This window comes from Scomber scombrus, chromosome 20 (genome assembly GCF_963691925.1).
Source record: "Scomber scombrus chromosome 20, fScoSco1.1, whole genome shotgun sequence".
Taxonomy (NCBI): domain Eukaryota; kingdom Metazoa; phylum Chordata; class Actinopteri; order Scombriformes; family Scombridae; genus Scomber; species Scomber scombrus.
In genome coordinates this window covers 8,773,032-8,799,451 of record NC_084989.1, presented here as the reverse complement: position 1 = coordinate 8,799,451, position 26,420 = coordinate 8,773,032, and the positions used below count along the sequence as shown (strand labels likewise).

The window sequence follows — 26,420 nt, the reverse complement described above, 5'->3', positions numbered from 1 at the left end:
TATAAATAATTGCAGCTAGTATATGTATTATTCCTGTGTTGTGATACGGTGGAACTGTGATGTATATTTCACTGTAATAAACAAAACCTACCTACGTACACAGCGTTTGACTGTATTAGTTAGCAATTGTCTCATTATGTTATGGCAGACTGTACGCTGTCGTATGCGATATTTATTTCTAGGATGGCGAAGGCATGACACGCCGTACTCAGGCTTATGCTGATATTCTTGCAACAAGTACTAGCCAATCAGAGGCAGAGAAGGGTGGATTATGACTTTGCCATCCTAGGTTAAATATAAACTGTGTCAACCCGGATGTGTCGTAAACAAAACGCGACCCAACCGGATATTCAATTGTGTTGAAAAGAAAGTGGAAGAAACGGACTCAGAATGGTATGGCTCTTTATTTTAATCTTCTACATCATACATGTTGTAAATATAACCATATTTGTGTTATTCCTGATGTTCTTTAATACTAGTTAAAAGTATATTTAACCCCTGCCCGCCTTTGCTATTAGTCTATATCAGCTCTGAAGCTCAGTTGAAGTGAATATGATTAGTCACCGGAGCTAATGCTAGCTTGTTAGCAGTTAACGCAGCTATGAGATTGGATGCTTGGCTTCAGTTTTTCAGTGTTTGTAAGAGGTGTATAACTAATATGTGTAACTAATTATTAGCACATGTTTAAGGTGGATGTGTTCTTTGTTTGCAGAATTGCAGAGGACTCCGCTCTCAGCTGAAGGACAGTGTACCTGTGGCCGGTTTGTGTCCACAGGGGGCTTATGGACTGCAGGACTCTCTGCGTAGCGGGTGAGAAATTCATCTAATTAATCTGTTATAGCTTCAACTAACAACTAACTTTTACTGATTCATAAAAATACAATCAGAAAATAGACAATTTTGGCAGTTACGTCACAAATAACTGAGTCCTACCATCGCTTACCACTCTCCAAAACCAATTAACAAATGGTGAATATTTAACAAGAGCTTACATATAAATAAATATCTGTATTTCAGCACTGTCAGGGATTTTTAAAAGAATCAGCAGTCTATGCCACTTGATTGTTTTCCAGATTTGTTTCAGATTACACACCTTTAAAAGATAAGTTAAGAAGCTTTTCTGGTGTATATACATCAAACAGTATTAGTGCCCTTCAATTCTCACTGTATATTACATATTACAGCATGGCAAATGAAGGTGGACTCTTGGATTGCTTCATATAGTGACATTAATTACTTTTCCACTAGTGCCCATATTTTGGCATATTCCCTCATTATTTTGCAGTCTAAATGCTACCTTTTCTAACTTAATCATTTTGGTTGCGTCAGTGAGGTCTTCTGTCTGAATTGGCGTATTTAAAACAATCCATTTATCCATGATGACATTCTTAGTAACCATACATAGTCAGAGGAAGATCTTTTTGTTCTTTCAAGATACTTTATCCTGTATTTTACATTTATATTTCCATTGTTAAGTGTCCAGAAAATTAATTGCTAACAATTTCGTAGTTCATCAATCATTTGAGGGTTATTTTCCCCATATTATAGCTTCTTAAATATGAATATTTTCTATTTATTTAGCTCTCTATGACTGTAGACTGTAAGTACCTTTGGGTAATGGACTGTTGGTCATTACAAAAGAACATTTTTGAGGACATCACTTTGGGTTTTGGGAAACAATGCTCCCTATTTTCTGACATACACCAAATAACTAATACATTAATCAGTAATGAAAACAATTGTTAGCTGCTTTCTTACATTTAAAAACACATTTGAGGGATACTAATCAAAAATAAATATTGGCTCATATAACGTTCTCAGATTTTTTTATAAGGTCCTAATCAGCTGTGTTGCATTAAAAGATATTTAGGTGGAATGTGTAACATTCTCTGCATTAACAAGAGTGACATGTACAGAAAGTACATTTAAATGGCTTGAGTTTTCTTGTGTAATGACTCATTTGAAGTGTGTGTGACAGTTGTCTTATTACTCAAGAGGATTTGTCTTACCAGTTAGGCCTTTTGGTCATGGTACCAAATTATCTGTACATGAAACTGATATTTATCTTATTTGTGTGTATTTCATCTTTTCCTAAACAGCTTCACCAGTGTGAAGAATGAACTCCTTCCCAGCCATCCACTGGAGCTGTCAGAAAAAAATGTAAGTCAACTGCGTTACCCACTCATTTGGCTAATTAGTCCTCATCACAGTTTAGAAATGTACAGACTTGGGTTGATCAACATTTCCCCGATATGTCTGATTCACCTCTTAACATTTCATACTTTTGAAACCAGATGAACTAAATAAGCATTCCCTTTTGCTTAAGAACTTTGGACATTAGTCAAATGTGTCCAAACGGTTGTTTTCAGCTCCGACAAAGTCTTCCTCGCACACCACTGTTTTTTTGTTGTTTTTTTATTTTAAGTTTGGGAGTCGCCAACAAGGCCTAACTTAACGTATTGTCCACCCCACACAAGTTAAAACAGTTGAAGGTTTCATTCATGGGTTCATCTAACAGTTCTTGTTCTCCTGGGAAAGCTCCTGCGGTGGAAACGCCCTACTTATTAATGTATTGAGTGTGTCATGTCCACTGTATTGGTGAGAATAGTCTTTGTTGAGTCAGCATGAGTTGTCCAAAACTACACTCTACAGGCCTTTTTCACATGAGACTCTTAAACTTGTCATAGCAGGTAAAGAACAACTAATTATATTAATACCTCAGTTGTATTATGGTGTCCCAGTTAGTCATGCCTATGAGCCAGACACTCCTTCTTTATTAATTACACCTGTGCCTTTTCTACTTTAACATGTTAAAATGTCTGTCACAGAAATCTTTATAATATTGTAATGCATGCAAAGTTTTCTTTTTTTTATATACAATGTCATTACTCCTAATTACACAACAGAATACCATGTTTTATTTGACAGAAGCAGAGTGAACAACTAAATGAATAATAGTACAAATGTTTCTTTTCAACTTGGTTTTTTGTTTCTATGGTGTGTGCAGTTCCAGCTGAACCAGGACAAGATGAATTTCTCTACTCTCAGAAACATCCAGGGTCTTCATGCTCCGCTCAAACTGCAGATGGAGTACAGGGCAGCTAGACAGGTAACACACACACACACACAGCCTATTTCATACATCACACAAATATAACTCTGATATCCCTCTTCCTTTGACTCTATTTTTTTATGTAATGTTCACTTTGTTCTTCATTCTTCTTCTTTTACATTAACTCATGATGCCTGTCCTTTCTTGTTCCAGATCCAGCGTCTGCCATTCCTACAGAGTTCAAACCTGGCGCTGGACACGCTCAAAGGCAGCGACGAGTCCATTGGCTTTGAAGACATCCTCAATGGTGAGAGACTCATACGTTTCTTTTTACTTAATCGACATATCTGTGGAAATATGATGCCTAACCACCACACTGTGTTTGTGTCATGTTACCTTGCAGATCCAGCCCAGAGTGAAATGATGGGTGAACCACACATGATGGTGGAATACAAAATGGGCTTGTTGTAAAGAAGACTGACACAGATTACACACATAGATTTAGAATATCATTTGTCTGCATTCATTTGTTTATTGGATCCAAAACAAAAGTGACCAATTTCTTTTCAGAAAGACTGGGAAAGGATGGGGGTGTATGTAAGAGGGGGGGCTGACCTTACAAATAACATAGACATGGGTTACTGAGTATTGAACATTTTTATTCATCTGCTGGCAAGACTCTCACTCAGACAGGCATTCAATGCTGCTTTTGTATGATTCCAAACTGGTTGGTGTTTCTAATAAATTTAACATGACAGTCGTCATGATGTGGTTTCATTTCAAATAATATTGTATCTGTTGTAATTAAACTTGTGCTCATATTGTCACCGCAGGACACCATCAAAATGTGTTTTCTTATTAAAATATATAGCACAATATTATGATGTAGTTAGGCTGCAACTAAAGTTTACTTTCAACATTGATTAATCTGATGATTGTTTTTCTTGATGAATAATTTTGTCTAAAATATTAGAAAGTAGTGAAAAGTGCTTGTTCCAGTTTCTCTCATTCCAAGATGACATGCCTTGTTTTGTCAATTTACCATCATGTAGAACAAAGAATAGCATCAAACCTTACGTTTGAGAGGCTGGAACCAGCAATTGTTGTAAATGTAATTTTTACTTACAGACTGACTAAAACGATGACTCAATAAGATAGTTGCTTATTAATCTGTTGATTGACTTATTGTTGCAGCTCTATAAAATAGTCAAATGATCAAGATAAAAACTCCAGCTGTACTGCAGATACATTATTGCTGTAATTTCGGATTATTTGACAGATTCAATGTCAGAGAATATGGTGTAACATCTTCATACAACTGCTATTCATCTTCGTAGTTTTGATTTACCTGTAAAGATTAATATGGCTTAGTTATTTCCAGTTCCTTCAACATTGTAAAGTTCCAACACTTAAACAATATTGTTCCGGCACTGTACTGAAAGTGAACAGTTATGGCTGCATCCATTAAAACTGAATTGCACTTACATAGCCCCTTTCTAGTCTCTCAAAGCACTTTTACACTATAGGCCACATTGACATGCTGATGGCAGCCATGCAAGATGTAAACCCTACTCATCAGAAGGATGTAATTATCCACATTTAGACACAAACTCTCAGGAGCAATTTATGGTTCAGTGTTTTTCCAAAGGACACTTCGACATCCGGATTAAAGGAGCCGGGAATTGAACTGCCGACATCCCAATTTGTGGATGACCTGCTCTATCTCCTGAGCCTCAGCCGCCCCAAGTGAAGGTTAAGATTCATGTGACATGCAATAACCAATTCATTCTTGATTGATCTTTTCTAAAATGACCTGGGGCAGAAAGTAGTTGAGCATATTTTGTTACTATCAGTATGAATACTATTCCTTATATAAATTATGAATGCTTTTATAGGCTACTGGTTATTGTGTGAAGTCATACCCATGAATAGCATGTTTTTCTGCCCTTTTTCGTGTTAAAACTATACACATTATTCTAAGGAGAAGGTGTTTTTTCCTTTCCTGTTTAAAACTGGACTGCAGATTAATTAGAGAGGAAACAACCATCACAATGAGAAGTCTGTGCAGTAAATGAACTTGACCAGACAGGAAGGCCTGAGGAGCAGTGGCTCAACTACTGTAAATATTTTCACAGTCAGATATGGGCTTGATCTCTAACCTTGCCTGTCCGGACATTGTCATGTTGATGGATGAAAGTTGTCCGGGTGAGGCGTGTCTGTGAAAACATGCAGAGATGGAAACTGAAGGGGTTTCGAAACTCACAGTTTTTCTCAGTCAAATCATCCTTAACATCTGCAAAGTTGCTTTCCAGTGTTCTTTAAATACAAACATAATTGGCTAAATTCATCTTTGTAAATAGGTATAAAGGTGAGAGACCGGACAGTATTTTTACCCACTGCATGTACGTTGGTTCAACAGCAAGTTCCAAAGCAAGACTGCACTTTGAAATGGTGCATAATGGGGAACAGAAGCAAACCCCCCCAGCAAAATCCTGCATGCCCTACAATAAGCCCCTCTGGACACAAGAATGTAAAAAAACAAGCAGTAAATGCAGCTCTGATGGAGCAGATAGTCAGCAAGGAGCTCAGCGTGCTGCAAGTAAAAGTGCTGCTTTAGACCAACAAGGACAGGGAATGCCTGCTGAAGGCTTTACAGGCTGCAAGAGCCAGATAAAGATAGTTTGACACTGCTCGCAGGGGGGTGGACAATGAAAATTACAGATAAAGAGGAGGAAGTCTGCTCCTTGAATGGAAGGCTGGGCTTCCATGAGATGCAGACCCAGAATGTGGAACAGTTCAGACAAAGTGACACCAGGTAGTGGAAGGAGGAGAAGGCCAGGATAACACAAGCCTGGAAGAAGGAAAGCACTGAGGTGGAGCGGTCCTTCAACAAAACCGGATCAGGTCAGTGCAGAGTGGGAAGGCTGGGATGGGGAAGAAGGGGAAGCTAGGTCACCCTTGAAAAGGAGGATCTTCTCACTCCAGTAAGTGAAAAGCAGAAGGCTCTTGTGGAAAGTACGGTAAAGCTGAGCCTACAGTAAAACAGATTAACCAGAGTGAGACACAGTGATGAGATAAATAAAAAGCTCTGCAAGACTGTGTCGTGCTGGAGCTGGCAGAGAAGGAGATGAGCTGGAAGAGAGAACAGAAGCTGCAGGAAGATGAGTGACACAATAAGTCACTCCAGCTGGAGGAAAAGATCAAGCTCTTGACCCAGCAAATACTGAGTTTCAGGTATTTGAATAATAACCTGTTGGATTTTAACATTTTGTTTTTAGAAACATATTTCAACTTGGGAGGAGAAAATACTGAAATACTGGTGTCTCTGTCTTTTCAGGAGCTTGCGTGAAAAACAGACAAAGATAACAGTGAAAGAGGACTAAATGAAGGTAAAGAAGGAGTCAGAAAAGAGGATAAAGAAGTAGATGCGATCCACGAGACCCCGCTGTTCGTGCAATCTCCCGCAGGATATGATAGTATCTAAGGTCCCTGATGATGTCCAGATTGCTACATACCACCTATCTTTAGAAGATTGACAACCGAACAAACAACAGGTAAACAAAAATCCACAGGAAGAGTAAATCCTCTGCGTCCAAGCACACTGCCATCCTGTAGCTTTCACTCAAAACGCTTTTATATTACAAGTCAAATTCACCCATTCATATTCATATTTATATTACAAGTCACATTCACCCATTCATACACCAAAATTGTTCTTGATGGCTTAGCTGCACAGTTATGGGGAGCAATAAGGGAGTTAAGTATCTTGACCAAGGATACATCGGTATTTGTACTGGAGATATAGGTTATCAATTCACCTTTCTTCCGATAGGTGAACAATCCTAGTCACAGCCGTATAGCGCTCCCTTTGTTTTCCTTCTTTAGCAATGTGCAACTGCAATTGCATAGGAGGCAATTCAGAATTGATTTGAATTTGGTATGTTTGCATTGATGGGATGTACTGGACTGAATTCTTGCCACAGCAAAGGTGGGCTCTCATGTTGTAACAAGGTGCAAGTCAGCCTTATTCCAACAGCAGCACTGTAGGAGAAGGACAAACGTACAAATCTGTACTGCACACATATTTTGAGTTGCCACGCCATCTCATCAACAAATTAAATTTTAACTTCATTGGTATTTATAGCACTACTTTCATGTAAGTCTTTCACTTATGGTGCCAAAATTCTTAAAATGCCTTTCCACAAAACCATCTCATGCTTACAATGTTAACAGCACCACATGTATTTGTTTTTGTTTATATCCTTGATTTTTATTACTTTAGTACACATCCCAGACTGTGAGGCATTCTGGGAAATTGCATCATAGTGACGTCAGCATATCTACGGTGTACAGTGTGCACTACAGTCTATATGGCTCCAGTGGGCGCGCCATGGCACGTTTCAGAAGTGTCACAGAAGCGCCTCTCCACTTTGCTGCACAGTGAATACACGCCAAGACTATTTTTAATGGAAGACAGGAAGTCAGACACAGAAACAGCATAGAGCATCTGGCCAATTTTCAAAATATAACAACTCATGCAGACTCCCCATCGTTTTCAGCAATAAACACAAATAAAACAGACACATAAAGAGACTATTTAACTATGAAGGCTACTGACACACAGTAGAAGCACAAAAATCAAGGAAAATTACAGAATCAACTACATTTGAATCAAGTTTTTTTTAAATGGGGCTACAGTAGTTGACTGGAATCTGTTTAAATGAATAAATCAGCTTCTTCTTTATAAGGAAATCAAATATCCAAACAGCTGAATCTAGATCTAAAAGATCTAAACACAAGAACTATAAACTACTATCAGAATAAAGAGACAAAAAAGCAACACTAAAGCAACATTTCTGAGCTTGTGTTTTTTTTATTCTTGCACAGTCAGCTACTACATAAGATTTCTTGTCAGTGTCATTTAATAGAGCAAAAAGAGTTGTTTAAATAAATATGAACAAAGAAAAACTGTCTATGGTTTATCTTTTGGTTCATGTGTTATTTTACCTTTGCAATTGAATTTATATGTTGGACGTCAGCACTGTAGTAAAATCTTGCCACCATCGGGCCTGATAAACACACAAATACGACAAACAGCCGCCACTTTTTATTGAATGAAAAATGTTGTCATTGTTGTGTCTGACTGCAGATATAAAACATGATGTGTGTCTTGAGAGAGAAATCACACAGTCAATATATATATATATATATATATATACTGTATATTATATATGTATATATATGTATGTGTATGTATATATATATACACACATTATATATATATATAGTTTATACTGTATATTATAATCAGCGAAAGAATTAATCATATACAATCAATCATATAAACACCCACTCAAAAGTTTGGGATTATAGATGGAAATGGTATGTTGTTAAGGAAATATCTACAAAGGCGTACAGAGACCCATTTTCAGCAACCATCACTCCTGTGTCCCTCTGGCACATTGTTAGCTAATCCAAATGTATCATGTTAAAAGCATAATTGATCATTGCAAAACTCTTGTGCCATTATGTTAGCCCACCTGAAAACTGTTGCTCATCAAAGAAGCAATATAATTAGGCCAATGGTGGTGTACTAAGTGTTCCATAGCATACATATGTGGCAAAATATTCGGAACACCGTTCAATATAATGCACTCCAGTAGGCCACCGTCACCCACTATGACCTCAATAATAAAACTGAAGTCCTGGGTCCTCCCCTAGAAAATTGTTAACAGAGTAGAGGTCTTTTCCTGTATTCTGGTGCCTTTTAACAGGGGTTTTGACACTTTGATCTGACTATACTGTGAGAAAAATGATGGGTACATTTTATAATTACAACCAGAGGAAGATTTTGTTTATCAAAAAGCTAAAAGTATGGACATTTATGAATTCATTTAATCACTGGAGTAATATACAGGTGAAATAGTCATTCTAATTTTGTGGTCTATACCTTTACAAATAAATGACAATGAATTTAAGGGTCCATTATTGATTTACAGTTTGAAAGTGAGCATAGCATAAGATGGCTCACCTGGGAACGGTATGATATTAAGTTATCACATTTTCAAATAGGTAAGTGATGCTCTCCTGACTTTATTGGTCATATAGGACACCTTGACTGAAATGTTTAACATTCAATATTCCCATTGAAAAATTATTCTAAACTTTCAAATCCCTTTCATCACTCACCACACAGCAAAGGATCTCTGCACTGTCCCTGCATCCTGCACCTGTCTCTGACTCACTCTCATGCACCTAGATGTCAGGAGAGGTGATGGAGTGATCATTATTTAGTGAGCAGTGTCTATTCTTTCATGTTTATAATCAGAACAAATTTTACTCAATATAAATACTGAATGTAAATACAGCTGACTGTAGAGTACCAGTCTGTGAAACTGGATATTTACCCAAAGCCCTCAGCAGCAGGCCAAACTAATCATTTAAAAAAGTGTGTGGAACTTGTCGTATAGCCTAATATGGCAGCTACACCCATGGAATGAACACCTTTTGACAACATCAACAAAACTGAAAATGTATAAAAAAGTAGGATTTATAGCAGATCTGTTGTATTGGATTGAATTAGATTGCACAGGTGTACCTGATGAAGTGGCCAGTGAGAGTATATGTCCATGTGTTTCTCAAATAACATTATGTTTATAATATAGTCATATTTTGGTGTGTTTTTTTCTATAATTGATTATGCCATTGAAAATAATAAACAGAAAAATCAAAAGACTAGTCGAAGCCGGCGGTGAGGGAGGGGAGAGAAGAAACGTAGAGGTTCTGTAACTCACTGTAGCAATCAATTGAAATCTCACCGCCATCGGACCAGTCGAGGGGAAGAGAGAGCAGTCCGAGTATTTATAAGGCTGACCGGAATCTGGTATTTATATCACGGTGCTAAAATATCGAAAATGGCTCCCAACAAAAGCATATCAACAATTCCATAACGCTTAATTTGTCCGTGACAGTGAAAAACGTATTTATTTCTGTTTATAGGTTTGATTTTGTCGACTTTAATGAATATCCTAGCCTGCATGGCATGCTGGGAACTAGTGTCACGAGGGAGGGATTACGTCACTTTATCCACAAGCACGCATTGGTGTTTACAGCAGTTTGTAATCCTACCATAGTTTTTTTATACACTGTAGTATAAATACGCAGACACGACCAATAGGTACTATACTGTTACTAAGGGCAAATCTCGCATTGTTGTGACTGACTGAAGAGTAAAAATGATTTGTGTGTTCAGAACAGCAGCTTCTTCCTCACAAGGTAATCAAATATGTTGTAAATAGTTTACACAAGAAAGATGAACTACTATGAGAATAAAGAGACAAAAGAGCAACACTAAAGCAACATTTTTGAGCTTATGTTTATTTCCTGCACACTTAGCTGCCACATAAGAGGTCTTGTAAGTGTCTACCATGTCAGATTTCATTCTCATTCTCATTTATTTGTCTTTTGAGTGGATACAGAAACAGATTTAATTTTTTATCATTTGTTATTGGTGTGTCAGGCTATTACTTAGGTTTGACCAGGCATTATACATACAAGTCAAGTATATCTATATATATACTGTAAATCATAATCAGTGAAAGAATGCCAAAAAATCTGATTAATTTCACTTTTTTTCTCACTATTTTTAAGCTTGTATTTTTAAAGAGTTATATGCTTTCTGTGATCAAATATATACTCCTCAAGCCAGAGCCAAAATAACCCTATAGGGACATCACATGTTTTACAGACTTAACACAGCTCCCTCCACACACAAAGACATTATAACATGGGCCATGGTACTAAACATGACTAGAACACTGATTAACATTTGTAAAATCGGTGGCATGTGCCTTTCACATGCTGCAGTGTAAAAAGCACTGTTCACATCCATTAATCAACCACTAGATGGCAGTATGGATCCACACTGAGCCCCTAATGGCCAACAGTTCATTGTTAACCCAGTTTTTAGATCCAGCACACCAGTTAAACAGGTCATCTGCTGGTGAAGGTTCAGCTTCGGACATTTTTGCTCTTAGTGCCTAAAGGGACTCAGCTGAGAGCCTGATGTCACTTTTCATACATGGCTGGAAAGCAGCTTAACCCGAGGCTGTTAAAGGCTCATGATACTGTCTCTGACAACAAATAACACTCCCTGTGGGTCAGCTTAGGGCAGATAGTACCATAATGAATACTGTAATACACTGGATCTGTTTGCACCCATGTGTCAAACTTCCTGCTCTGCTCATTCAATCTCCAGTGACTTGTTCAGTAATTTTGCATGAACTGTAAATGAGTAAATCCAGGTCACATGGCACATTAAGTTAATACCAGTGCCTGAAAGTGCATAACATGTGTAATGCTTATGTTCAAAACAGAATCCCTGTTAAGTCAAACATGGCACAGGAACAACAGGACGACCACATAACACAGTATACAACAAATACAGTGCATCATGTATGCAGTCTGTGCATCATGTATGCAGTCTGTGCATAACGTCCATCAGTTCCGTGTTCTCCATGTATAACATTACATTTAAAAATAGAAGTGCTAAGGCTGAAAAAATCATTAACACCAGGATGTTTTACAGACTGTAATCAGAACAAGTGCTGTATGTTAATGAATACCAATTTCTACTGAGTGATTAGACATAGTTCAGAGTCTGTGGGCGAGGTAGGTTGAAAAAAAAGAAGTCAACTGAGGTGATTCCTCTGAATGATTCATATGTTGTGTCTTACTGTGTGAGGGCATTAAGGTAAAGAACGTACCTTTGATTGATTGTGAACAAGAGACAGTTAGTTGCTTATGCAAAGGTCTTTGCTACCTATTTGTTTTTGCTCTACACCTACAGGATATGTATAGAGAATAGTAAATATCCTCACAGGGACCATTAAAAAGCCATTGTACCATCATTGTTGCAGCTTTTATGTAAATCCTGAATATTAACTGTATCTATAAAACAAGCAACTTTTCAGGGACCCTGAAAGGAAAAATAATAAATTATTTACGTAATAAACCAAAGTTTTATAAAGTGCTCCTTTGCATCCCCACAAAGTTGAAAGTATCGTTTGTAATTTGCAGACAGCACAAATGTAACTTGCTTTGTTATTGGGGAATGGAAGTATGCCAAGTAGATCCTATGTAAATATTCACAGTTGAATGTAACACTGATGGTGTGTTGTGGTGAAGCAGGATTTCATGACACTTTTTTCTGTGGTATTTCAGAATGAAATACAGCAACTATTGGATTGATTGTCATGGAAGGTTTGCAGACATTCGTAGTCGCCAGTGGATGAATCCCACTGATTTGAACATATTAGTGCCACCATGAGTTTGACATTTTTGTTTTTTTAGTGAAATGTTTTTCTAAAATACTTGATGATACTTGACTTGGCACAAAATTTGGCATCCAATGCATCAATCAATCAAACAATAGTTGTATAGCACCTTTCATAAGGCTTAGTGCAATTCAAAGTGCTTCACGGATGACTGACAAGTCAATAATAAGGCAGAGCAATTTGAAAGTAATTCACATGAGAAATAACAATTATGAAAATGTAATAAAATACAATAGATTTAAAAGCAATAATAATAAATAAACAAATACTGGATACAATTAATAAAAACAAAAATTGATAAGTGGGAAATGAAATGAAACATTAAAAATAATAAAATAAAATATTAAATACAATTTTACAACATGAAAACAATAAAATAAGTATAAAATGTTTATAAGTCATTGCAAATAAAAGCCAGGCTAAAGAGGTAAATTCAAAGTTTACACTTAGAAGCTATTATCAGATCTTCAGCGGCTCGGACCATAAATCATGGTCCCTACATGGACCTAATGACTTTGATGATCCACTGCTTTTTCATCTAGCATCGCCATTACGCTCCCATTTGTTCTTTTTATTGAAATGTGTTGACATGTATTGGTCAAGTCACTGTGAAAACACACCCATGCCCTTTAACCAACCAACTTTAAAGATTTCTGGTGATGTCTTGATTTTTTAACTGCCTCATTATCATTTTACAGAGTGTGACTATGGGAAATTTGTTTAAAATATACATTGATAGTGACGTGTTTGGTCATCCACCGAATCACATCCCCCAACTTTTCTCCTGCTGTGATAAATGAGGACAATTAAGAAAGCCAGTAAAACTGTTACGTTGATGCTCTGAGATAAATTTATTAGGAGTGATTTCAATTAAAACAGTTTGTACGGAGGGCAAACAATAAACCTTGTTTCAATGTTAGGAGGATACCTATTGTTGAGAGAGTTCCCACACACTGCCACTCTGATTTAGCTTTTGTTCCAGGGCACTGTTCGGAGAGAGCTACAGTGCTATTTTTAAATCCCATTTTTAAAAAACCCAACACGCTCTCAGCTTGGCTTTCATTTTTATACCTCAGCTTTGGTGCTCATCTTTTTACGAAGTGGAAACACACTCATGAGGCCATAATCTTCTGACCCAAAGTAAATTCTTCCACCTCTTTCCAGTTCCAACTGACACATAACATGTGCCTTCATTTCCACTCCAGGCTCAGGTCCTTGCCGTCACGAACGAGTGCTCTTACTAGCAGACACCATGAGGATGTCGCGCATTAGATGGGACACCGACTTGTCTCGCTGAAGTGCTCCTTCTCCTCTAGCTGTGTGGTAATTGCTCCACAAATCACAATGACTGCCGGAGGAAGTGGAGAGACAGCAGGCCTCACTGCCGCTCACCATTTGGGAGTGGGTTGCCATGGCCACAGATGCACTTCAACTTGCTGAGAATGAGATTAGTCTTAATTAATGCTAATGATCAGCCAACACGCATGTATTTCTGTGGATGTAGCCTAATGAAAGCACAGATACTTTCTCTTCTTAACAGTATTTCAATACCTCTCCCTTAACATGCAGTTATATGGTTTCTAGGGTGGAAAAAAACAACTGTCCCATGCAGAAAACCCTCATGAATGTGAACCCACACTGGAGCTGTTTACCTCCTTTTTAAGTATTTTGACAATGTAAAAACAGTGTTAGACTGTGTTAAATGTGGTAATGAGAATGTCATTTGAAGACTTATATGATGTATCCAGTCAAAATAGTCAACTTCTTTCTTTTTGTGGGTGGTAAACTCCCTCCTTCTCTACATTCGTCTCTGCATCTTAGTGGGTGGTGGATGTCTCTCCATCAATCGCAGTGCAGTAACACAATTTGAACCTTGCGTCCCACACCTTGTAAAGGACAGGCCCCCCTCCCACTGTGTCATCAAATGCCAGTCACCCTCGCAGCCCTACTTTGGTTTCCACGCCGCTTCCATCTGCTGCTGAAAACACTTTGACCACATCTCAAATATAATGTCACACTGTTTGTCTGACACATGTCCCCTTCTCTTTCTTTCTTTCAAAAGTCATTTCAGTTTTTAGAATAGACAGGTCTCATATTGTCCTAATACTGACTATTGGAATAAGCAAATTAAATTAAAGCTAGCAGCTAGCTTTAGTGAAAGCTTACAGTGAACTTACAATCCCAATTAAATTTCTATATATTTTTGCACAACGTGGTATTCCAAATGAGTCCATTAAATCCAGTCACAATGATGAAAAACAAGCTAAACTTGTCTAAAGGCGTAGCTATCTTAACAGACTAGCAGCTCATCGCAGTCTTGAACACAAGTGGTATTCATGTCATTTGGTGCGGTCAAGCCTTTAAGACACTATTTAAATGTATCAAATTGTATACAGTTACATGGTCTTACTATTTAAGTGCAACAGTTTTATTTGTCAGGTCATGGCACGCACATTTTTTTCAATACTGTTGTAAAGACTTTTTTATTCATCATGAGCGATATTGTTCTTCTGCACTTTGCTGCCTCCTTTTATCACAAGAGAGAAACATGTGGATTTGGGCCACGTGCAAAAGTGTCCTTTTAATAAAATATAAACAGAAATTCATTTGGGTCAACAGTAGTGCCGTGACTTGTATGCTTTTTAAAAGCACATCGCCTGACTGTAAGCTTTTTTTGCATAAAACACAGTTAAGAGATGAATAACACAACATGAATCTCTATGACACTGGAGGATGTCCCTATGCTCATCAAATGTTGTCTTTTTAATGAGATGGAAAAGAGAACTGCTTTGCTTAATGTCATGTGCCGATCCATCTTTATCAAGCATGACATTGAGGGCCACGCTGGCATCCTCCACAACTGAACCACTGCCAATAAAACCAATCAGAGCATGGAGAGCCCCCTCTGGCGACTGCAAGTTTGTGGGAGGAGGAGGAAAGACAGGAGGGAGAAAGAGAGTGACAAGCTGCGTCCCAATTCAGGGGCACAGCTTGACATAGTCCTTCAAAGGACACGGTCTACAAAGGCCACCGTCCTTTTTAGACCACAAAGGCCAAACCGAGCGTTGTTAAATAAGATGGCCTGGTCTATGGAAGATTTCCTTTTGCAAAACCAGCTATTCCTGTTCTTACCCTTGTGTCATGAAGCCAGTAGAAATGGAGCCAGAAAATTTAATTTAATTTATTTATCTTTTGTTTTACCATGTATTAGAGGAAATGGAGCTGCTTCACCACCTGAGAGAAGACTATGGCCAGGTAATTTAAGACTGGTTAAGTTTTTAGCCAACATACAGTAATGTTAACATTAGCTAGTTAGTTAGTTAAATAGTTTATATAGCTAATGTCATTCAACTAACATAATTGCATATTTAAAATAACCCTAACCTTACTTTAATATTTAAAAAATGATCTTGTCATTAATCAGCTAAATCAGGTTGAGTAGATAGATAGATAGATAGATAGATAGATAGATAGATAGATAGATAGATAGATAGATAGATAGATAGATAGATAGATAGATAGATAGATAGATAGATAGATAGATAGATAGATAGATAGATAGATAGATAGATAGATAGATAGATATACTTACAGCCTTATCTATCTAAGCTGTCCACACTTTCTATATAGCTATTGTATCTAACACTTTTTTCTTGAAACCAGCCCATCCCCCCACACTGCAGGATAAACCTGGACAGGTTTCCTAGCCAGCAGGACACACGGCCTGATTTTTGGCCCTGGTAGTGCTGCTGGACCCTCTCAACCTGGAACGGAGACACAGATGGGGTGTCACAATTGAGATCTTGGAGTTCCTCTTCTGGCTGGAAAGTGGGGCATCACACAATGTGGTCTCCGGAGTGTTTGGAATGCCTTCGTCCAATTCTCTACCGCTATGTTAACATAGTCACTGAGGTGGTGGTGGCCATTTGCCACAAGGTCATCCAACTCCCGAAAACCTGGAGGCAGTATCCTGTGGGTTTGCAGGGCTGGCAAGACTCAGAGACCTCATGAAAGCAGATGAAGCAATTGACGGCTGCCATGTCCACATCAAGCCACTGAGCAGCCCTGATGGTCTGTGCTACAGGAAGAGGAAGCTGTTCCCTCTAGTCATCCTGTGGGCTCTCTGGGACCATAAGGGTCGCTTCATTGACACCTACATGGGTTGGCCTGGATCAGTCCATAATTCAAGAGCGCTCTACCACAGCCAACTGTACAGGAGCTCACTCTACCCTCCTCCTGGTCATTATCCTTACAGACAAAGGGTACCTGTGCATCCAACACCCACTCCCCCTCATCACTCCCTACAAGGTGTGGGAACACAGTGCCCAGTTATCATTCCAGGTCACACTCCATTATTGAGCTTGCTTTTAGGATGTTGAAGACCAGGTTCCTGGCTATTACCTCAAGTAAATCATTCAACTGGATTTTTGCAATGGTGAAGAAGAGTAAATCAAACAGGGATTTTTTTCAGGAGGTGTAATTTATTTTTCTTCTTCTTTTTACCATTTTAGCTCATAACTGCATGTGCTCCATACCATCTGCCTAAGGGCTGGTGACATCGTGGCCCTGAAGGATGAGCCAGACGAGGATATGTAAGTGGAAGAGAAAAAGGAGGAGAATGGTTACAACACACGTCAGTGATGCTCCCTCGTGTAACCTGCTGTCTACAGAGGTTTATGTTTTATTTTCTCATCTTTCAGTAGAGAGAAGAGCCAGTTCAGTCTCTCTGGTCAGTCTCAGTGGGAAAAAACTGTTTTCATTTCCAAAGCAATGTGACTGAGGTCAAATCCATTCATCTAATCTCCGTCCTCCTCCTGATCTAACAACAAGTTTGGGTGTGTGTGGAACCACCAGCTCTGTATTGCTAAGCCCCACCCATGTTTAGCAGTTTCAATCAAATGAGAATGATTTGATTTAAATCCCTCTTGTAACAATACACCACCCAAATATTCCCTTTCACTGGGAAATACGTCACTAACGTCGCTAACTTCCATACATTTCCATTTCATGGGGCCTTTGAGTGGCTCTAGCTGGCTTTCCTCTTCCTTGTGGTCATCTACTGCTGTACTTGAGCCTGGTTTGTCCTCAGAGATGGAGACAATTAGGACAGGGGGTGTGGTGAAATGCCTCTGTTCCAATACCTCATCTATGAAGACGAACCATTCCAAGTTGCAGCAGTGGGTTTCCCTCTCTCACTCTCTCCTGACATCATACAGACAGCAAAATCAATCATTGTGGTTTTTGTAAATTGTCCCATTTTAATTTTATTTTTTTTATTTTTTTTGCTTGAAGGGGAGTCACGTTGTCAAGTAAGCCATTTTTTCCCCCATAATCCCAGAAAGAAAACAAGAGAAAAAGGGAAACACTTTTCCAATCATGATAGCAGAGGGATGCAAACTCAGGAAGACTCAAAAAGGTGACACAGCAGGACATACACAAAATCACCCAGAAAACATTTACGTGGATGCCCTGTTTTGGGTTTAAAAACACAGCTTGCAACCCTGTGAGAGCACTACAAAAACACAATCAAGAAAAGAGTATTGCTCCATCTCCTGGTTGTCTTAATAGTATGGTAGTATAGCTTTGTATAGGATTAGGGCTAATTTGACTGTAACCTTAAGTACATGATGGTCCAATGAAGATATTGAAAATGGGCTATTGTTGCTCTACTTCCAAGCTACACTAGCTTCATTTTTGACCCAGAGCACAAAAATGTTTGCTTCACAAAACTTAACAAAAGTGTCTTAGGTAGCCAAATAACCAACTTCAGTTTAGCTGTGTAATCAATCCTAACCTAACCTAAAAGTGATACCCAACAACCTGACAACCAAGCAAGGTTCACAATTAGGGTTCATAACCTGTTTGAATTTGTTCACCTTCTATCTATGTACAGGTCCATCTATGACTATGTATGTATTATGAAGTATTATCTATAAAATTGCCACAATCTCAGCAAGACATTAGTTCATCTTTGAACCTTTTGTGAAGGTTTTACTTTCAAAGCTCGGCTGCAGGAAGTGCAAAGAGGCTCCAAGTGGCTAGCTAGCAATGTCAGTAAGCATCGCTAACATCATGCACTAACATTTTGGACAAAATCCAATCATCACTTGCACACAATGAATATTGTTGTGCTGCAATGGATGGATCCTCCATATTCAGGAAAAGGCCACATATTTAGACACAAAATTTGAAGGATATGGCATCTGAATTATGACACAGCTACAGACTTGCACAAAGAAGCGTTGAAGAGAGAAGGATGGGTAGAAAAAGAGAGCAAAGGAGGAATAAACAAGTCTTTAAGTCACAATCCAAGATGCCTCTCAAGGACACAAGGACAAGTCCTCCAAGCCACAGCACTTGTTTGGAGAAACTTACTTGTACATTACTCCTACTACCCACTCTACATAGAAGCAGCTCAGCAAATCACAATGAACCATGATAAGTCAAACATAGACTGGGGGGAAAGAGTACTGCTGAATACATTTAGAAACACCAGTCCTTGATTTATTGCGTTTTGTTGGGCCTAGGTTCAATTTTGAGGCAGTTTAAGGGTTCACCAGGGAGCCTTTGTACTGTAAATCCTAGTATGTTTACATTTTAAAATTCAAGGCAACCTTATTCTGACCAGACGTTTTTCAACCTTGAGCAGCACATAACTAACACATAACTTTCAAGCAAACCCTAAATTTATTATTATTAGGGCCCGAGCACTTCACAGTGTGAAGGCCCTATTGTATCTGTAGGAAAAGCTTTCTTCCAAAACAACAGCAGCCTAAACATGCACAAAAACTCATGGAAATATGCACACAAGTCAGACCTGGTGAAAAATTTGATATCTTAAGGGTCCCAGAATTGGGCGTGGCAAAATGGCTCTATGGCCCCCTTGGACACCTTAAAATGTGAATTTCTTATGTCCAGATTGACGTAGGAGAATTAAATTTGGTATGCAAATGTATCATGTCCAGATGCACAAAAAAGTTGGGGAGACCACACTGTCTGTCCAACAAAAAGTCAGCCAGACCTCGTACTTTAACGAACTCCTCCTAAATATTTGACCCCACCGACTTCAAATTAGGTCTTTATCATCTAAAGACCTTGAAAATGAAAATGTATCAGAATCTTTTGCCTGTGTTATACATGGTGGGCGTGGCAAAGTCTGATGTTTCACCATGAAATTTTAAAGCCTTATAACTAGACTCCACATTGTCTGATCTTTTCCAAATTGTATATGCTTGTTAAAAACATTTGAAATGAAAACTTATCAAAGCTTATCGAAGTTTTTCGCCTCTGTTATACCTGACGGACGTGGCATTACAGCGAATTCTGGTGTTTCTGGGCGGGGCGGGGTAGCGAGGGCCCGGTCATCGCTGCTTGCATCTTCAATTTATATTATGTGTGCCCCACAGAGAGTATAATACCTCTTGGTATACTATATGACTGGCACTGAGCTTCTCTTTACACGTGGGAAAACAGAGATGGATTCACACGATTCCCCTTGTTTACACTGAGCTTCATCCAAGTACACTGGAACACAACAGGGGCTTCAATGTTTGCCTTGGAGCAGGTCAAACCTTTCCTCTGCTCTAAAGCACCCTATTATTGGTAAATACTCTTTATGTGAACGCTCTATTTTCTCAGTGATGTGTTTTATAATTAAAAGGTGGTTACAACTGTGACCACTAGTCAGGGATCGTCATAAGGCGATACACGCCAATATATCAACATTAAAGTGACACCTTACTGCTATCATTTTATATCCTGAAGAGTTATATCCTCCTAAAGCAATGGTTTACTGCCCAGATGTTTACATTGGAGACTGGATTGTGAGAAGGATTGAGAGAGAAAGAGTACATAAGGTGCGTAAATACACTGAATTGATTTGGGTAACTTGACAAAACATATTTTTCTTAAAGTAGTACAAATGGGTTCATTATCTGCAGCTCTATCTCCAGTTAAGTTTATGTAAGGTCACTTCTATATATAAGCTGCACCTTTTTTCTTCCTGACCGAGAACAGACTCCTTTTCCACGCTGCTAAAATCCAACACAATTTCCTCAGATACCAGTACAGACTTATCATGAAAATAGTTGATTTTACACCATTTCTACAAAGATCCAGTTAATAGTCTGTGATCATCCCATCCTGTAAAGCACTCCATAGCTGCTGTGTCATCAGAAAATCTGCAGCATGTGGCTCCCTCAACTGTTATGGCCATTAGTGTACAGGGTAAAGAGAAAAAGGACTCTGTGCTGCTCTGACTGGCCAAAATCTATACGCACTAATCAGTATGTTCTGCTTACTGTGAACTCAAATGATGATTCATCAGCATGCTTTATGATCACCAGCCATATTGAAGCATAGCCTATTCATAACCCGGAATCACACAAGTCACCTTTAACTACAATAATTCCTGCTCACATACCGCAGCAGTTTATATTATTGCAATTATCTAATTCCCTTGCTCAGCTACTGATACATTCAATTACAGTCACTACTGGATGGATAAATCTCCAAAAGAACAGTTTCAATATGGAAATGAAAATCATGAAGACATACAGTATAATTCTTTCCTAACAAGTATTATTGTTAATAATGTAATTTCATAAATATTTGTATCATGTAAATGTAATCAAGAACAACAAACGATCCAACATTTATTTTGTAATTTAGTTTACATTTAGCTGTTCTGGCTGAATGAATAGACATTGTTAAAAGATGAAATCTGGCAGTGGTCTTTGTGTGTAGCTTTTCAGTATCAATCCCAGAGCATAAACAAGTCCTGCATCCAGGCAAGACATGAAAAGTCCAGTTGTCTGTCTTTGATTTGCCATCAAATGTGGAGGCATGACTACAGGTACGGAGTCATTTTTGTCTTTGTCAGATTGCAGGTACTGTATTACCAGTTTCACACATTTGCAGAAATTAACGTTCATAAAACAATTTGGAAACAGATTTTATATTAAATTCCAATTTAAAGCTTAACAATAATTTTGAATTCCTTGAAACGCCACATATCAGTTTGCTTTGGAAATGCCTGCTTCACAATAGGACATAGTCTATTATTTAAGGTAACTAAACCTTAATGTAATGGATATAGCCAGTGCTAGTCCAAATTTAAGTTGTAATGTATGATGTGAATGGTGGTTTCCAACATCTCATTGATTACATAGAATTAATGACCAAAGTAAATGTAATCTGTAGGGGTAAAAAACACAAAAAACACAAAATCTGATATACTATTGACCATCAATGTATTTTCTTTGTATTTTCTCCTCACATATGGTTTCTGTGTTTGTCCCCCTTTGAATAGCAGTGGGGTGGTGTGAGCTGTTCTTATCCTATTCTTGCTGAAACAAGACCAAAACTCGCCATCTCTTCAGGCCCTATGGATTGTCCTAACCCAATTTTACACCAGCTCACACAGTGAGGAGCTCAGTAGGGTCAATTCCTCTTATTTCTTTCTGGCTTCTGCCAGTCCATTACTCCTGTAAAACTTACTTTGCTTATTTGTGTTAAGACACTATATTCATTACTGTCATTCATCTTTGTCACTCTCAACATCTATTATGGGAACAATCTGTCATTTATGATGACGTGACATGAAAATAAACTCCAGCATGGAGACCAGACCCCCTACTGTACAATTTATGTGATTCATATCCGCTGTTGCCCTGACCTTTATGCAAAAGTTACTCATCTCAACTCAAAATTACCTCATCAAAGACGTCAATAACATCATTCTGAGTCATTGTATCGGTACATCTGATCTGTCTGAGCTGGAAAAACGTGGCTGAAAAGGGGAAAGGAATGAGGCAGCATATGCCAGCAAGTTCCTGTATCTGTTAAGGCAAAAAAACTACAGGGCTGATTTGATTATTGCAATTGCTTGAACACAAGCTTCAGTCAGAAATCAATCAGCTTTAGCCCAGTCAGGCTTTACACCAGCAGCGTATTGTATTAGTAGATTTAAAACCATGGTTGCAACTGTAGATCATAATCCTGCTGTGATTAGCCTGTAGAACCTGTAGCAGACACAGCAGTTATTTAGTCATAGTAACAGAGGCAGTTGAAGCATCTGCAGTATTGTAATAATAAATAGCCAAAGTAGTAGTAATATTAGTAATTTTTGTGTATTAGCACTTGCATCTTTTGATAGCAGTAATGGTAGTTTTAAACTTTAAGTAAAAGTTGTCGGAAAGTCTGACCTACACCTACTCATCCTCTTACAGATCTCCTAGGTGAATCAAATAGTGAATATTAGACTTAAGTAATCTAATCTGATAAATGTATTCAGTAAAAGGCCTTGAGGAGCAGTGGTATAGAGTCATGGAGGTTATCAGTGATGTGTAGTCACCTTGCCATGAGCATGTATGAAACATGCAAGCACCGTGAAAGAAGGCCATGTTACTGTAATTAGCATTTTCCACACACTTTTTTTTAGTGGCAATTAAAATTTAAAAAATTCACCTCAGGTACAGTTTGCAAGAGGTTTCAATCTGAGCCTGTCATAAAATGTACATTTGTCTATTCATTTTGAATTAATTACATGACCCATGTAGCTAGAGGCCATTTCCACAAAAGCTATCACATTTTGGTCATGTATAAGTAGCTATAGCATTTATTTTGATTAGTGAAACATGTCAGAATAAATGAAAACAAGGATCCTGTATTGCTACAAGTCCCTGGAGTTCTGGACAAAATGTCTCACATTAATCATGAGTAAAAAGATACTTCAACACAAATATGTTGATTTGTTCACTTACTGGGAGTTTGATGAGAAGAGCAATACTGATTTTATAGCCATGTCCATTAAATATCCTGCTGGAGCCAGGAGACAGTTAGCTTAGCTTAGCATACACATTGGAATGACGGTGTAACTAGCCAGGCTATATCAAAAGGTAAAAAATCTGCCAACCAGCACGTCTATTAAGCTCACTGAAACACATTATATCCTATTTTACAATTTGCAGTGTTAGAGGAGGTTCTATGCAGGAGTTTCCCACTGCTCCCAGTTTTGCTAAGCTAAACTAACCTTCATACTTATTTCGATCTCAAGTCAAAGTGTCAAATTACTCAAAGCAGTGTCAAGGAGTCTATAACCATCCCTAAAAATATTCAAAATGCTTAAGCTGTGGGATGGAATTGCATGTTCACTGTGTCAAAAACACATATTTCATCTGTCATTTCATAATCACTTACCAGAAAGAATGTCTTCCGAGAAAACTTTTGATAGATGGAAATATGCTATTGAATCAGGTCATCACTGTTTTATATATGTTTATACGTTTTTCATTAGACAACCAAGAAACAATTATTTATTTACAGAGAAATGTATTGTGGTGTACAAGTTTGTTGCCTCATGTCTTAAGTGGCACATTGTTTCTTATTTTAGATAAATAGTTTCTGCAGGGGTGTGAAAAGTCACTTAATATATTGGCAAAGTTGCAGAGTTGTCAGCAGCAGATGAAGTTAACTGAGGCGCCTCTCCTCAAACTCAGAGGCAAGACGAGACAGAAGTGTCATAGTAAACTGCATGAAACAAAACTACGTTATAAGACTTACTTAGCTCATCTGCAACCAAACCACAACTTGCTTTTTTTTTTCTAGCATGGTTTCTAAGCCAGCACTCAAACACACAAAGAGTCGTGTCCCGCCTCGGCTGTGGTCACCTCTGTCCTGGGATCTGCCTGTGAAATAGCCTTTCCTCTGCCAAGCTTCAGCGCCGGGCCAAATCAACCATTTGTTTCTGTTTAACCTTTCACATAAATGTGATATACAGGGGCTGGAATTGATGCTGGCAGGTAATTTGTGTTTGTGGGATGCATTTCTACTGGTGTGTGTATGTGGTGACTATTTCAGTGTAGTGTTTTACTCCTCCATCCCTCTCTCCATAATGCAATGAGTTCCTTGGCCCATCAGTCTATGGCCAGAGAGGCTGCAATGCTGCATCAGGCCTCTCATTATTCTCTTTGCTTGCTATCCATGCTTGGCCTGCCATAGCAACGTGAGTGTGTGATCACGTTTGGAGCTATTGTGTGTCTGGATAAAAGAGCTCTCAAAAGTTCCATATTTTTCTCCTGACACCTGAAGTGGCACACAGCACTGTTGATTTATACATGCTATTAATCCATGTATAAATACCCCTGGCAGGGGTGAAAGCAGGCTTTGAATAGAAGACAAAACACAAATGAAAACTATGGCAGGCTATTTAACAAAATGACACTCCACATGAAAGAAAGAGATGATAAAATCCCTTTATTCCCTTCCTGAAATATCAATCTGTGTGGCTTTTTGATTCTTTCTTTATGTTTTTAATGATTTTTTTTTCAGCATCCCCCCCTTTAATCAGTCTGCGGTTCCTGCTTTGCGCACATCAAAGTGTCAGCGCCTGCAGATGTAAACGGTGGTCTGTGCCTTCTTTCCTTGGCACCGGCACTACTGGCAGAATGGCAGCAAACAAAATAAAAACCTGTTGCTTTTTTCCCCCCTCGCTGCCTCCGAAGAGCCTTTCTTCTGCCATATTAGGCGAGACGTTGCTTAAATGTCTGATGGTATGGAGTTTGAGAATTGTGAAGGCATAAAAAGCCAGCCAGCGCCGCAACCATCTGTGGTCCCGAAGTGAATCACCGGGAAGTTGGATGACACTATAACTACCAAACGTCAAACACAGCTTTGAATAAAGACCACCGTAGCATAAGACTGATGGTTAGGGTTGGAACTGTAGCTGAAAGACGGAGACAGGGTTTTAAATGGGTTGTGGGTGTGCAAATGTATTTTGTGCATAACTGTGTCTTTTTGTGTGGGCACACTAACAGGCATAATGAAAGTTTTGGAAGATGCGCGGATGACAACGTCTTGACAAGCTGACAGCCAGCACATTAAGCAAATCTGACAGGAATTCAATTACAAGACACATCACTTGTCTCCGTGTTGCAAACGGATGTCAATCTTTCTTCCAAACAGCAGAGACCTATTTTGGGCTGTTAGCTTTCCTTTTACCATTTTTGTGTTTTCATCTGCTGAAGACGTTTTTAAATCAGAAGGCATCTGAGGAAAAAGCTGCAGGTTAGCCTCTTTGAAAAGACTGAAATTAGTCCTCTTCTCACTTAGCATGGTACATTTAATCTCCTGCTTTGATTTAAGCCTCCCTTGGGCTGACCAAACATATGTAAGTGGTTGTGTGTGTGTATGTAAAGAGAGGCAGAGAGGGCAAAAGAGAAATAAAACCCTTCTCACTGTGTGTGTAGGAGTCGTCTGTGGGTTTAAAGTTCTTTGTTTTCATCTCCTAACCACCACTTTGACTTCACTAAAATGTACTGTAAGCCTGCTGTTGATGCATCTGTTTGTTTAGTAGTCCTCGCTGTGTTAATATGATGTGTGAACTCACAATCGGGTCTGCCAAGTGGAGGATAAATCCAAGTTCTCAGAGATGCTTGACATGTCAGAGACAAACAACAAAACATGCGTTTCCTGATGCTAATCTGCAAATCAGATCAGAGATTTTTTTAAATCCTGGGTGGTCAGTGATGGAGCGTGAGATGCAGAAGAACCTTTTGATCCTGATGTGTCCACCAGAATATTAGAAATCCAGCTCTGAGCTCAATAACAAAAACAAGGACTATGTATCTACAGCCATACTAGCAGTTAACCAAGTCTGTCTGTCTGTGCCAAAGTTTATGGCAATTCATCCACTGGTTGTTAAGATATTCCACTCTGAACCAAAGTGGTGGCCCAACTGACAGGCCATGCCACTAGCATGGCTAAAAAAATCCTTCATTCCATGCCAAATCTGGTAAAATCTAAGGTTATGTCGGGTAAAGGGTGATAAGAAGAGTAAATGTGTCATGTTTACGTCTTTTGTATCAGATGTTGAGGTGAATTCAGGCCAGACATTTGATTGTGTTTGACTTATGACACAGATTGTAGATACACTGGCATCCGCACCACAGGCTGTTCAGGGATCAGCCGTCAACCCCCAAAGTGTTACTCTTAATCTCCCCCAGAAATCTTGATGAGATTTAAGTCCTCACGCT

The 26,420-nt window shown here is 38.6% G+C and overlaps 1 protein-coding gene across 1 annotated transcript; it reads left to right on the top strand.

The window, feature by feature from the left end:
• The first annotated feature begins 341 nt into the window (after positions 1 to 341).
• On the top strand, positions 342 to 3,812 carry pomp (proteasome maturation protein). The gene is made up of 6 exons (XM_062441094.1): positions 342 to 393; positions 713 to 810; positions 2,100 to 2,160; positions 3,008 to 3,109; positions 3,266 to 3,359; positions 3,456 to 3,812. Exons 1-6 carry the CDS (start codon positions 391 to 393, stop codon positions 3,521 to 3,523), a joined length of 426 nt encoding a protein of 141 aa, XP_062297078.1. The 5' UTR covers positions 342 to 390; the 3' UTR covers positions 3,524 to 3,812.
• Positions 3,813 to 26,420: the final 22,608 nt, after the last annotated feature.

Bases quoted from the DNA above. Each gene is read 5' to 3' on its own strand.
- pomp (XM_062441094.1), top strand. The intron at 811-2,099 runs GTGAGAAATTCA...TTTCCTAAACAG, and splicing joins CAGGACTCTCTGCGTAGCGG to CTTCACCAGTGTGAAGAATG. The intron at 3,110-3,265 runs GTAACACACACA...TTCTTGTTCCAG, and splicing joins AGTACAGGGCAGCTAGACAG to ATCCAGCGTCTGCCATTCCT.